Source organism: Platalea leucorodia (assembly GCF_965183815.1).
Source record: "Platalea leucorodia genome assembly, chromosome: 22".
NCBI classification, from domain to species: domain Eukaryota; kingdom Metazoa; phylum Chordata; class Aves; order Pelecaniformes; family Threskiornithidae; genus Platalea; species Platalea leucorodia.
The window spans coordinates 5,327,186-5,341,088 of record NC_138844.1 but is presented as its reverse complement, the minus strand read 5'-3'; the positions used below and the strand labels follow the sequence as shown (position 1 = coordinate 5,341,088).

At 62.2% G+C, this 13,903-nt stretch overlaps 1 protein-coding gene across 1 annotated transcript in view; it reads left to right on the top strand.

The window, feature by feature from the left end:
* SRCIN1 (SRC kinase signaling inhibitor 1) overlaps window positions 1-9,713 on the top strand; it is a gene marked incomplete at its 3' end in the record, with an annotated part of 67,009 nt that extends 57,296 nt beyond the window's left edge. The window contains exons 15-19 of the mRNA XM_082332228.1: window positions 92-341; window positions 563-717; window positions 834-986; window positions 6,940-7,077; window positions 9,588-9,713. Of these exons, the coding sequence (XP_082188354.1) occupies window positions 92-341; window positions 563-717; window positions 834-986; window positions 6,940-7,077; window positions 9,588-9,713 (822 nt within the window). The remainder of the gene's footprint in view (window positions 1-91; window positions 342-562; window positions 718-833; window positions 987-6,939; window positions 7,078-9,587) is intronic.
* Between the last annotated feature and the right edge of the window lie 4,190 nt (window positions 9,714-13,903).

Sequence of the window (13,903 nt, the reverse complement as noted above, 5' to 3'; positions counted from 1 at the left end):
GGGCCGTGGTCACGTCCTGGTCCTGCCTGCAAGGGCAGGAGAAGCTGCCGCATGGATGGGGGCTGCAGCGGGCTCTGCCTGCCGTCCGCAGGCTGCCGAGCGGGACTGGGAGGAGAAGCGGGCAGCGCTGACCCAGTACAGTGCCAAGGACATCAACCGCCTCCTGGAGGAGACGCAAGCCGAGCTGATGAAGGCCATCCCCGACCTGGAGTTCGCTGCCAAGCACAAGCAAGGCACGGGCAGCGGCAGCACCGCCTCCACGCCTGAGCACAAGCCCTCCAAGCCGCAGCACGCACCGAAGTCGGGGGGCAAGGGGGACCCCAATGGCCGCAGGGGCTCAGGTATGGCGTGGGGAGGGCAGGGGTCCACCTCCGGATCCCAGGGCTGGGGGTGCCTGATGCTGTGTGTGCGCTGGCCGTGCCGTCACCAGTGGGTCTCCCGGGGCTGAGCAATGCTGCCCCGGAGGGAGGTTTGTGCCCAGGGGGGCAGCGGGCGAACCTCGGGCGTTGTATTAGAGGGGCAGGGAAAGGTCTCGTGCCCTCACAGCATCGTTTGTGCCCAGACGAACTGACAGTGCCACGGTACCGGACCGAGAAACCCTCCAAATCACCACCACCTCCTCCTCCACGCCGGAGCTTCCCCTCGTCCCACGGGCTGACCACAACCCGCAGCGGCGAAGTCATCGTCACCAGCAAGAAGGAGCCCGGTTTTATGAAGGTAGGGAGCGGGACCGCGGGATGGCTGCTGGGCTGGACTGAGTGGGTCACCGTTGGCAAGACCAGCCCCGGCTCCCAGTGCCCCCCAGCCCTCACTGCCCTGCTCCCCCCTTGCAGAAGGCCGAGTCGGAGGAGCTGGAGACCCAGAAGCCCCAGGTGAAGCTGAGACGGACGGTGTCGGAGGTGGTCAGGCCGGCGTCCACCCCTCCCATCATCGCCTCTGCCATCAAAGACGACGACGATGAGGACCGCATCATCGCGGAGCTGGAGGTGAGCGTGGGAGGGGCTGCGGGATGCCCCAGCTCACCCGCACAGGAGGCGATGCCCACCCTGCCCTGTCCGCTCACGCGTGGCTGCGCCCGGCTCCCGGCACCTGCGGGGAACGCCTTGGGATCGGGTCCGGGGAACGACATCCCAAGCATCAGCACAGCAGTGGGCTTCCCCCTCCTCACCTGTCTCCCAGCAGGAGCACGGTGCCGCGGGGATGGGCAGCACAGAGCAGTTGCACCCTGCCGGACCCCTCGTCGGGTCCAGGTGCTGCGTGCCTGCTTCACTGTCTTTCTTCAGCACTTCCACCCCATCTTGGGCTTTAAGCCAAACTCATTTGTTTTTTTAATGCTACACAGCTTCAGCTGGAGGTTCATTGGGTTTTGTGCACAGGGCAGCCTGCAGAGATCCCACCCGAGACGCCGTCCTGGGGCTCTGAACCCCCCCAAGCTGGCTGTGCCCCATGTCCTCCCCCGATTGCTGCGGTCAAGGTGCCCAAGTGGGTCACGGATGGCTTTTCCCACTGCTTTTCCCCCAGGAGGCAGGGGGACCAGTGATGCTGCAGGCAGGGGGACTGGCGATGCTGCAGGCAGCAGAGGGATGGGGATGCCTCCGCAGCTGATAAGAACAGCCCATGTTTCACTCGCTAACGGCTGCCAAGCCCCGGTCTTGGCTGACCCTGGCAAGCATCCCTGCAGGCACAGGCTGTGTCATCGTTACCCCCAAGCCTCCCTCCGCCAACCCCCCGTGTTTGACTCCCCAGGTGTTTCAGAGAAGCTCTGCCTCCCCTTTCCTTCCCAAGCTCCGTTACGATCTGCTCGCGGCTGCCGTCTCCCGTGGGCACGCAGACTTGTGGCCCAACGGAGCCTCCATTGCAGCCGAAGGATGGAAGGTAACAGCTCGCTCCGAGCGGCGATCCCTTCTCCTGCTGACGGGCTGCACTTTAACCACCTCCTCTCCCGCCTCTTTTTAACTCACTTCTGCTTCTGTCTCTGATTTAACAAACTAATGGCTTCTCTCCACTCCCTCGCTCACCGCCACTGCGTGTACGGCACTGACACGGCACAGGACCAAGCACTAACCCATGCAACAGCAGCATGGGGCTGCTGCAGCTCCCGTGAGGGCCAGATCCTGCAGCCATGCGGATGGGAGGAAGGAAGGGGCCACCCCAGCACCGCACCGGGCAGGGCACGGGGAGGGTTCGTGGCTCTCGCACCGCACTGGGTGCCCGGGGAGGGTGTCACTGGAAGGGGGCCGTGGCGGGCGATGCATGTTGTGCCCAGTGCAGGGAGACCCTGCTCCACATGCATGATGCAAGCAGAAGGGGAAGGGCTGGACCAGAGGCCGGTGGCTGCTGGGACCCGCTTGGCCTTGGCCCCATCACCCCTCCTGGCTGCTGGGGCAGGCGCAGCCCGGCTCCCTCCCAGCCCTGCTGCCCTGGGCTCCAGGGTGGAGAGAGCAGGAGAGAAGGAGGGTGCCCAGAGAGCGGATGAGAGGGAGGAGGGGATGCCTGGGGTCGGGGAGCACAGGGGCAGACAGCAGGACAGAGGGTGCCGCTGAGCCCCTCGCCAGAAAGCACCTGGTGAGGGGAGCACCGCCTCATCCAGGGCGGCTCAGCTGCTGGTGGGGGTCTGGGTACGTTGCAGGGGTCCCACTGGGTCCCTCCCCCAGAGCAGCATCTCCTGTCCCTGCGGGCAAGGACCCCTCTCCCCAGGGCTCGGACGGGTCCAGCTCCGGACCCAGAGCTCCGTAGCCGTCCCAGCACTCCTCTCCTTCCCTCTCTGCCCCGGGTGCTACTCAGGCCCCCAGGGCTGGGGCACAAGTGAGACACGCCGTGCCAGGGCACACGTCCCCACCACCCATCTGTGCCACCCAGCAGTGTGGCGTAGCCGCCGTATTGCCCCGCTCTGCCATGAGGCCGCGGTGCCGGTGCCGGCAGCACACGGAGCCCCTGTGGAGGCAGCCGCCCCCGTGGCCAGGGCAGGGCTCGGGCGCAGGGCAGGAGTCCGGTGGGTGCAGCTGCAGGGGGGCACCTCTTCTGCCAGAGCATCCCTCCAGCTCGCCTTCCCTCTCCTCCGTGGACGGCAAAGCCGGCTCTGCTCCCCCGGCCGTTGCATCTCCCCCGGGACAGGAACAGAGAGGTGGGGGAGGAAGGACAGTGACTTCTTGCTGCTCAGGGTTTCAAAGGTCTGGTGCCCCTTGGCAGCTCGTTTGCGATGGCTCATCCCCTGCCTTCAGCTCTGCTGGGAGCAGCGGTGTCCTGCGAGCGCTGGGCTCTGCTCTTGCACCAGCTCTGTGCCAGTTTACACCAGCATGGGAGAAATCCAAGCCGGACCGTGGCAGCTGGGTTTCCAAAGGCATTCAAGAGGTGCAGCAACACCGACTCATTTTTGCTAGAAACTCCAGGCAAGTTCTTGCCAAAATCTCACAGCCCCAGGCTGCCTTAAGCACAGTAGGAAACCAGTCCCTGTCCGTGCCGGTGGGTACGGATGGGACGTCAGGGCTGGGCAGGAGGGAGCCGAGCATCTCCCTGGCTGAACGCCTCCCTGCAGCACGATGGTGCCCGGAGGCACCAGCAATGGGGGACCCAAGTAGTGTGTGCGGACACGTAGGGCTCCCCAGCAGCTCCCCGCTTCCTCCCACCGCTCTCCCCCGGCTCTTAATCTGTCTGAATTCTCTCTAGGAGCCGTTGGCCCTGGCAGCCCCGGGGAGCAGGGCTTTCTCCCTCCCACAGATTGTGCTCACCGAGTGGGTGTCTGAACCGCCGTCCCCCGAAGCCGAACCGGAGGTGTGGGTGGAAACGGGCTGCTCAGAGCACGGGGACCCGGCTGGCAGCGGAGGAGCAGGAGGGGAGCTTGCACCCGAGGGGGGAAGGAAATGCCATGCGTCTCCTGGCATCTCCGAAAAGTCTCCGTCCGCACCTGGGTACCCTCCAGCCTCAGCCCCGCAGCCCCCGAGCAGCCCATCTCGGGGCCATGCCCATGGAGCAGCAGAGACTTGGCGGTTCCCTCTAGCAGCCAGCAAGGCCCCTTCTCTCTCAAAGCATAAAACGAGCTGGCCCACGGCGGGAGAAGGAGGGGACGCTGCTCTGAATGCTGCCGGCAGGCAAGAAGGCAGCAGCAAGACTTCTCGCCGAGGTCCCTTGGCTGCACAGCCTCCTCATCCCCGGGGGGAAGCCATGGGTCGCGGAGCTGGAGAGGCAGCGCTCCCCTCCACCGGTGCAGGCAGCAGAAGGTCCGGCGCTGTCCCCCGGCTTCCCAGCGATGGGGACCCCCAAGGAGGAGCCAGGCAGAGCGTGCAAGAGGCATCGCTCTCTCCTGGAGACTCTGCTGGGGCTTGCAAACCAGCGCAGAGGGAGGACAGCTCGCCAGCCCCAGCCTGCCCAGTGCCAAATCCCGGAGCTTTCCCGAGCAGGGGTCTGGCCCCGCAGGGAAGCGGACGGTCCCAGGCTGCGCGTCCCCAGGAGCAGGTCGCTCCTTTCTCAAGGCCAAGCCATTGCGCAGCATCGCCGGGCCGGGGCAGCGTGGATCCGGCTGCCGGGGGAGAAGGTGGCGCGGAGGATGCCGGAGCGGGGGGGAAGGCAGCGGAGGGGCTCTGCAAAGGGCGGTTGTCCCCTCGCTGCTCCATGACTCCGTGCAGCAAGGAGATTTATGAAGGCACATACCAGAGACTGGATAGCCTGGAAGAAACTATCCGAGAGCTGGAAATAACCATCAGTGAGATCAGCAGCCATCCCCTGGTTGAATTTGTATTCCCTAAAGAACTGCTAGGACAAGCAGGATCCAAGGATGTTGGCGAGAAGACCCAGGAAGGTCTGGGGGATCTCAAACACAGTAGCTGTGACAACAGGACTGCCCTGGACCTCAGTCAGGCCAAAGACGATGCTCCTGAGAGTCCGTCTCCAAGCAAGACCAAGCCAGCCCTGCTACCCAAGCCGCAGCTCCCCCTCGACACGCCGCAGGTTTATTTTCTGTTCTCCCTCTTGCTGTGCTCTGCCCCGGACTCGCTCTGATGTCTTTCTTCCTCCACCTCTACCTGCTCCCTCTCTGTGACTCTACCTCCAGGCAGAGCCAAGGTGGAAAACAAAGCTCCTTTTCTCCCTGGCACTTGAACGGGTTTGGGAAGTGCAGGCAAGCAGGAGCGAGACTGCAGGCAGCAGAGGCAGCAGTGTAAAGGCAGGCAGTGCCAGGCAACGCGGCCGTCTGTCCCTCGCCGGTGCCAGTGCCACCGTGTGCCCATCCCTTGCTGTGCACAGCACCAAATTAGATCCCGGCTACCTGGTATCTTCTGCCCTGGCAGGTTTTGGGGCTGAGCATGCTGCTGGTGATGAGCACGGGGCTGGTGATGAGCATCCCACCGGGCCGGCGAGGGCTGGGTGCACTGGGTGACAAGTTTTGCCAGCACCTTGTTTTGCCGTTTTGCATAAGCACTTTTCTAACGAACTGCAGTTTGAGCGTGGCAGCTGTTTCTCCTAATTAAATCACAGCGCGGGCTCCCTGAAGCCATCCAAATTGGTTTCTGCTGGAATCCGTGGCAGCAGCTCGGCTGGCTGAATAGCTGGGAAAAGGGGGAAAACGCCCTCAGCCGCTCCGACGTCAGCCTGCTCCTTTATTAACAGTCAGCGCTGGGGAATAAATCTCCTTTTTCATTTGCAGCAATTATCTCAGCCCTGGTTCTCAGCGACGCCGTGGCCCCGTTGCAGTGCTCTCGCTGGGTGAATGGGCCATCGAGTGGGTGTAGCTGCAATTTCTCCTGTTGTCAGCTCCCGCTGCACTGCCGGAGCCCAGCAAACTGGAAGCGGAGCTGCGGGATAGATTTATGGCTGTGGCTGGCGTGTGCACGGGTACGCACAAAGCAAAGCTCAGCTCAGGGTTCGGCAGGAGAGGCTGTGTGGCCGGGGCTGACTTTGTCGGTCCCGAAAGCGGAGCGGGAGAGGGCAGGGCTCGCACCACCGCTCCAGGATGCTGTGAGTTGGTTGTGAACGCTGAGACCCAGTGCCTGCCTGTGCCCGGGATGCTGGGGCACTGGGGAAGGTGTGATGCAGGCAGGAACTGCGTTCCCTTGTGCTGCGGGGTACAGGAGTCCCCATGTCCCATCCATGGGACCACTGAGGGTCACGGAGCAGGACAGGCAGCGCAGAGAGCTGTGCGTGCACTGATTTATTAACCTGGCCCCGCTGCAATAACCTGTCGGCCCTCTCCCGTCGGAGGTGCAATCTAGGCAGGAATTGCACGTCTCTGGGGCAGCACCGGCACTGCCAGCTTTGCTGCCTGCAGCAGCTGGTCCAGGCACGGCACGGAGCAGGCAGCGGTGATGGCAGGGAGAGGATCTGGGGTGCCCGAGGCAGTGGGGGGATGCGTGGCGAGCCTGTGGCATCTGGCATTGCCCAGGCTCCTGTGCGGGCACCGCTTTAGGGACCTGCAGTGCCAGGGCACGTGCGTACAGGTACCGCTTCCCTCGCTGCTCCTCTTGCAAGTCTTTGTATCTCCGTCTGCGCACAGCTAGTTAATAAAAACTTCTGTATTCCCACTGCCGCCGTTTCCACCTGGAATCTGCTTCTGCCTGCCGTTGCCTCTTTTCCTTTCTCTTGGCCAAGCACCCCTGCCCCGGCGGGGATGCTCTCCTCCTGCCCTCGGTCTCCCGGTGTTTGCTGTGTCTGCCCCTAACTCTCTTTGTGTTGCAGCGGTGGCTGTCGGTAGGTCCTGGCTGGTTTCTGAGCTTGCCAAAGTGCTGCCCGGTGAGGGCTCCTTTGGCACGGGGAGCTGATGACCTCGTCCTTGCCTGGGTTTGCCACCATGGGCTGTCCGGGCAGGGACGGCGTGGTGGTGCCGCAGGGGCTCAGCACAGCTCCAGGCATGCGATGCCCAGCGCTGGCAGTGCCCAGCTGCCAACGGTGCCGGTGTGGGCTTTCACCTGCCGATTTTAATCCCCCTCCCCAAATTCTCTATCCCGACAGAGTGGTGGTGTTTCCATCCCAGCCATGAAGGTGGTGAACCCGGCGTCCCGGCTGAAGCAGAGCCAGCAGGGCAGCCCCGACAAAAGCAAGCACATAAAGCAGCGGATGGAGTACATGCGGATCCAGGGCCAGCAGCAGGTAGACTATCTCTAGCGCCGTCCCGGCTGGCTCTCCTGGCAGCAGGGCGAGCTGCAGGCTGCCCACGGCCCCGGCATCTCCCTCGCTGCCTCGTACGGGGCGAGGGTGTGGGTGGTGGGCAGGGGAGACCCTGTGGGTGCTGCTCTCTCAGTGTCTCCCTTCGCCTTGGCTGAGCCCGATGGGGCTGGAGGTGCAGGGACCCGGCTGTCGGGTGTAGAAGGGGCTCTCACCCCTGTCTGTGCCTGGCATGGTGGTTTCCATAGCTGGCTGCTGGGGACGGGGACATGACTTTGTGCTGAGAGTGGCAAACTCATTACAAGTGTGGTGTGAGGCTGAAGCTGAAGTCGCTTGTCCCCCAGCCCCATGTGCCACCACTGCCCTGATGGGCTGAGCCCCAGCGTTGGTCCCCTCGCGCTGAGGGACCCCGAGACCTCCTTGCAGAACATTTTGGCCATGGTGATGAGCGCTGCAGAGCCGTGTGCTTGGCACAGGGGCCCCAAGGGCCTTCGCTGACCCGGGGCTGGGGCTGCCCAGCCCAGCCCGGGAGGTTTCGGGGAGCCAGGACCCTCCATGCACCGCGACGCAGAAGCAGCTCGTTGCGGGAGGGGGGTGTCGCGGGCAGGGCGATGGTGCCAGGGTACCTGGCAGCACGGGGAGAGGAGGGGGGGCACAGCAGCTGGAAGAGGAGCGCTTTGGGATGGGATGGTGTCTGTTCCCCAGCCCAGCACCCACCCCTGTCCCATCCCCAGGGACCGCTCCTGCCGCGGCCGGCGGGGCTCACTCCCCTCTGTTCTTGCTGACACCCCAGTGCTGGCGGTGGCTCTCCAGCTTGCTCAGGCCACAGGCAAGGTGACCACAAGCCAGTTCGCTGCCCTCCGCCCCCTCCCCTCTCCTCTCCCCCCTCCCAGCCCTCCCCTCCCGCCCCCTGCCCCCGCGGTGGGCAGCAGCACCGCGGGCGGGTTCACCCCATCCTGTCCTCCCCGCTCTGTGTCTCAATCCCCTTCCCTGGGCCTGGCGTTAACAAACCACCCAATAAACCCGATTTTGCTCATTCTCTTGGATCCATAAACCCCGCCAGACAAACCAGAGGGTTTTTTTTCCCAGCTCCCTGGAGCTGTAGCTGAGTTGGGGGTGATTTCATGCAATTTGGGCAAATGTCACATGAGCAAAATGGGCACCTCACCCCCCTGCTCTGGCAAGAGGGCTCAGCCCCCCCGTCCCCCCCTCAGCTGCTCCGGTGCCGGGTCGGAGCCGCACGGGTGCTGTTTGTCGTGACCACAACCACGACGGTCCCGGGTTGGTGGCAGCACGTCCCTGGGCAGGGTCCGTCCTCAAGGTCGGGGTCTCCCTGCCAGCCCCCCCAGCATACGTGGGTGCACGTGGGTTCTCACGCCCCCGTAGCATCAGGGCAAGACGTGGGGTTTCCCTCTGCCCCCCCTGCTCCAGGGCTGCCCCGCGGGCTGGGGAGCAGAGAAACACCAGCCCAAAGGGCTGTGCTGGGAGCCCCGCGGGGCCGGGAAGCATCTCCTGGTTCCAGGCACCCCAGAGAGGCCACCAAGGCCCCTTCCCCAGAGGCCACACACCAGCACGGTCCCGGCTGTCCAGTGTCACCGTGCTACCCCTTGCCCCCACCTCGGGGCATCCCGTGGCAGCATCGGTCACCCGGCCCCTGGCACCCACTGGTGCCCTCGCTGGGGTGGCCGGACCAGGAGTTTTCCGTGGGACTTTGGTCCTCGCTGCCCTCCCTGTGCGGGATTTGGCCGTGACCCTGCCCAGCAGCCCACCCCGCTGCGGTGGGGGCGAGGGGGGGCTGGAGGAGCCCTCTCCCCATTCCAGGAGGCTTTGTGAGCATCCTTCCCTCCCGGCGCCCCGGCTCCCTTTGGACCAGCTTTTGCATGAGTAGGGTTGGGTTATGGCACTGCTGGTAGTGATCCCACCAGCGCGGTGGGCGCAGGGGGCCAGGGTGGGCACCGTCACCTCTCGGAGGAGCCGGGGCTGGCGTGGGGCTGCCGAGGCTCTGCCCGGCTCGGCTGAACGGCACCTCTGCGGCAGCCCCGGCGCCGGCCGGCGGAGCTGGGCGCCGTGCCGCGCGGCGTGCACGCCCGGTCTAACACTGCCCTTCTTGTCCCCCCCGCCTTTCTCCCCTCTCCCCTCCGCCCACCCACCTGTGTGTGTGTCTGTCTGTCCACGTGTCCGTCTGTCTCTCTCTTGTCGCTCTCCTCCTCCTCTTGGGGACGTCCCCTTCCCATCCAGTAACGCGTGGGACCAGCTCATCTCGTGCTCTGTTTGTGGTGGACCTTTTCCAGCTGCTTGACCTCAGGCCTAACTCAATGCTGCTTCTGAACAAACTCCTGTTTGGTTCTTGTTTGTTTGGTTTTTTTTCCTTTCCTTTTTTTTTTTCCCCCTGCCCTTTTTTCCTTTCTTTTGTCTTTTTTTTAAGAAACTGTTTGACTTTCCTCCCCTTTCTCCTCCTCCTCCTCCTCCTCCTTGAATCTTGCTTTTCTTTCTAGGCCGCTAGACCATCTAAAGAGGCTAGTGAGACTTCCCCCGCGGTCTCAGAAAAACCCGCATCTGGCAGAACATCCATCCCCGTATTGACTTCCTTTGGGGCAAGGAACTCCTCCATCTCATTCTGAGCATCCTTGCCAGTTCCACCCAACCGCTCTCCTGCTCCTGGGGCCGGGCTTCTCTCTTCCTTGGGCTCCTCCTCCCTGGGACTTGTCTTCTTGAGGCACCTGGAGGGATCGCCACCCGTCCCTCTCTTTCTGTTATTTCAATGTCTTGCTCCAATGTGGCCGACCTCGTGTCTCGCCTCTGCTCCACCACGGCCCGACTTGTGTCTCGCCTCTGCTCCGCCACGGCCTGACTTCTGTCTCCCATCTCGCTCCGCAATGGCCAACCAGCCACTTTCTGTTTCTCTCTCTCTTTCTCCTCCCTTTTTCTTTTCTTTTTCCTTTCTGTTTTGGTTCGTTTGGGTTGCTGTTGGTTTGGTTTTTCTCCCTCCCTCCCTCCCACCCTGCCATTTTCTGTTTATTTAAGAGCTCTCAGAGCTTCACTCCACCAGTTTCACCAGCTTCAAGCAAGGAGGACGCTGGGCAGCGCCCGACCCCGCTGCCCATGCGGGCAGCACCCGTCCCGCCGCGGAAAGGTGGGAAACAGCGGCTGCCGAAGACGCCCCGGACACCCCCTGACCCGACCGCTCTCCCCTTGCTGCCACCGCCGAGCATCCCGGCATCCGCGACGCCGACCCGCCCGCAGGAGAGGATGCTCGGCGCTCCGGCCAGGTCTCGGCAGTGGGTGGCAGGCGGTACCGCGGCCGGGCTGCGTCCTTCGCTGGCCGAGGGGTCGGTGCCGTCCCGAGGGGGTGTCGCTGCCGCCGGCTGCCCGCCAGCCGCCAGCCCCGGCTCTCCCCGGGGACGGGGGACGGTGCGAGGGCTGGGGAGGAGGGAGCCGGGCGAGGCGCCGCGGGGCGCCCGGGCGTGCCGGAGGGGCCGAAGGCTGAGGATGTAAAATGGGGAGGGGGCAGAAACGGGTCGAGTCGGGCCGCCCGTCGCCCTCGGGTCGGAACGTAGCACTTTAAATGGGCGCCTGGGTTGGCGCAGTGGCCGGGGCAGAGGGATGCCGTGATGCTCGGGGGAGCTCTGACCGCACGGGGACACCCTGCCGCACCTCTGTCCCCTTCCCCAGCGCCAAACGCCCTTGGGGACAAGCAGGCAGGACAGAGGTGCCGGATGGGGACCCCGCGCCGCAGCCGGTGACCCCGCGGGCCTTCCCCAGGGGAGCAGCCCCCGCCCTGCCAAGCCTGGGGGACCCAGGGGGGTCCCCAGGGCGCGTGGCCAGGCGATGCCTGCCCGTGTCCCCCACCCAGCAGCGCAGCCGAGCGGGGCGCGCACCGGGTGTGCGCGGGGTGTGCGTGGGCCCTGCCTGCGCCTGTACCCAACGCTGCCACGAGCGCAGCCCAGCCGCAGTGCAACACGAGATCGAATCACTCCTTTCGTTGGCTAGTTTGTCCTTGGGTTGGTTTTTTTTATTCTTTTTCTTCTTTTCCCCCCTCTCTTTTTTTGTATATCAATCATTTTTGTACAGAAGAACGAGCCTTTTTTGAATAACAAAGAGAAAAAAACAAAAAAAAAAAACAAAACAAAAAAAAAATCATGATGCAATTTCTTTGGATTGCAAAAAGCAACTCTTTACATTTAAGTGAAGTGTCTTAACATTTTATATTGTTTTAAAAAATATATTTACATATTATATATATATAATATACGTAATATAAATATATATATAAATATTTAAAAAGAAAAGAAAAGAAATAAATCTCTTCACGTCTGGTATATTAGGGGGTGGATTTTCTTCCCTGGTTAGACTATAGCTCCTTGTGATTTTGAGGGTTGGTTCCTAGCGGCTTGTGAGCCCCCGTGCTGAGTTCGCCTCCTCCGTCCAGCACCGTCCTCGTCCCGTCCCCGTCCCTTGCCGGAGCAGGGGGTGGAAGGGGCCGGGTGCCCCCCCGGGGACGCTGACACCCATGGGTGACAGCCCCGGGGCCGGGACAGCACCCACCTCCCTCCCGGCAGCAATAGCAGTCACTTGATGCGTTTTATTTAATTTTTAATTCTTTTTCTTGGTACCAAAGTGAAACACTGTAGCAAAGCCGCAGCTTCTTACGGCCAGGATGGGGGGGTCTCCCCCTCTCCCCCAGCCGTGTCCCCCCAATCCACAGCCCCCCCGACCCCCACCCGTGCCGGTGCTCCCGCGGGGCTGGCCGTGCCACCCTCCCTCCTGCCAGCACCCATGGAGGGGACCTGCAGGCAGCCCCCCCGCCACCCTGCTGTCCTGGGGGTGCGAGGGGGACAAGTGCCACCCCGGGGACACGGCCGTGCGGGTGCAGAGGGGACGGGGGGGCTGTGGTTAGTGCAGCCCCATGCCGGTGGCACCGTGGGTGTGCCAGGGCACCCACCCCGCTGGGAGCAAGCTCCGGCTGTTGGGGGGGGTCCCGGTCCCTTTGCTGCACCCCGGCTTTGTCCCGGGAGCCCCCTCCCAGGGGTGCCGCGCTGTGGGACCCCCACCTCCAGACCAGGAGGGTGGCACTGGGTGAGGGGGTGCACGGTGCTGGGCGAGGGGGTGCACGGTGCTGGGCAATGGGGTGCACGGCGCTGGGCGAGGGGGTGCACAGTGCTGGGCGAGGGGGTGCACGGCGCTGGGCGAGGGGGTGCACGGCACTGGCTTGCACCCATTTCTTTCCCCCCCCGCTGCCCACCAGGCTGGTTTCTCCGTGAGCGTGTGTCTCTGCGTGCGTGTGCGTCCGTCCTTTCATGGCATCATGCAAACCGTCCGTGAGCACCAACCCCGGTGCCTTCGCTGAAGCAAGAGGACAAAAAAAAAAACAAAAACAAAACTTGATTCTGGTTTAAACCAGAGGGAAAAAAAAAAAAAAGGACCAAAAAAAAAAGGAAAATGTTGCAAAAATGATCCCAAAAAAAGCAAAAAAAAAAAAAAAAGCGCTGCCTGCATCGTGCATGTGTCGGAGGCGCCCGCTGCATGCGCACCCCGCTTTACTCGTCTGGATGTTGTTTAAAAAAGGCTACGACTTTTAAAAGGACAAAAAAAAGAAAAAAAAAAAGAAAAAAAAAAATTGCTGATACTCTTTAGAGGCTGTTTTGGGGTTTCTACAACGTCGTGTGTCTCTTAGCATGAATTTTCTTGTGAACTGTTTTAAAAGAAAAAAAATAATTAAAAAAAAAAAAAAAAAAGGCCTTGCGGGGGCGGGGGCGGGGGCCGGGGGGGGCTGGCCCCCCGCCCCCCCGCCCCGTGCCCAGCTCTCCCCGTCTCGCTGTGGATGCCATGGGTCGTTCTGTGCGCAACGTGACCATTGTAACTTGCAAACTCCGATGACAAAGGGTTGCTTTTTATTTCTTTTTTTCTTTTCCCTTTATTACTTTTCTTTTCTATCAGAGTGTCTGGCTTTAATAAAATTACATTTTTTTTTTTTTTCTCGATGGCACTTTTTTTCCCCCAGGTTTGGTCTCTTGTTGTGTCGCTGTGCTGGTGATGGGGTGGGACGTCCCTGGCCCCGAGGCCACCCCGCTCCCACGTCCCCTGGGGACGGGCTGCAGGCTGGGGGGGGTCCAGCTCCTTCCCCCCAGGCTCATAGAAAAGCCGGGATAAATCCTTCCCTGGATGCTGCCGGTGCTCCAGGCTCTGCGGCACGAGAAAATGGGGGGTCCATGTGCTGAGCCCCCCCGAGCAGGGGAAGCAATAATGGCAGGAAACCACCTCCTCGAATAACCAGTTTATTTCCAATATATAGACTGGGATTGGGGGCAGCGTCCGAAGCGGAGTGGTTTTTTGTTGGGGTCTGGTTGGGGGTTTTTTTTGCAGTTTTGCATATACCGGCGCTGCGGCCGACTCGTACAACACACCGGGGTGGGGGCACATGCAGGAGGGTTTAAAAAGTCAACACTGGTCCAGCACGTCCCCGGGTCGGGGCTGGCCTTTCAGCTGAGCAAAACTTCTTAAAAAATTCCTTATAAATCCTTTGTAATATGTTACACAGTCAGAGACAATATTTACAAAAAAAAAAAAAAAAAAAAGAAAAAAACAACTTTACAGCAAATATTTGCATAACGTATGAGAATGACACGGAGAAACAGTGACGTGACTTGACACCCCCCCACGGCCCCGGCAGCGGCCGCCTGAGCCCGTGGCACGTGTGTGCGAGCCCGTGGCACGTGTGTGCCAGCGTGGCGAGGCTGGGGGTCCCCATGCCCATGGCATGCGTGTGCCAGCGCGGCGAGGCTGGGGGTCCCCATGCCCATGGCATGCGTGT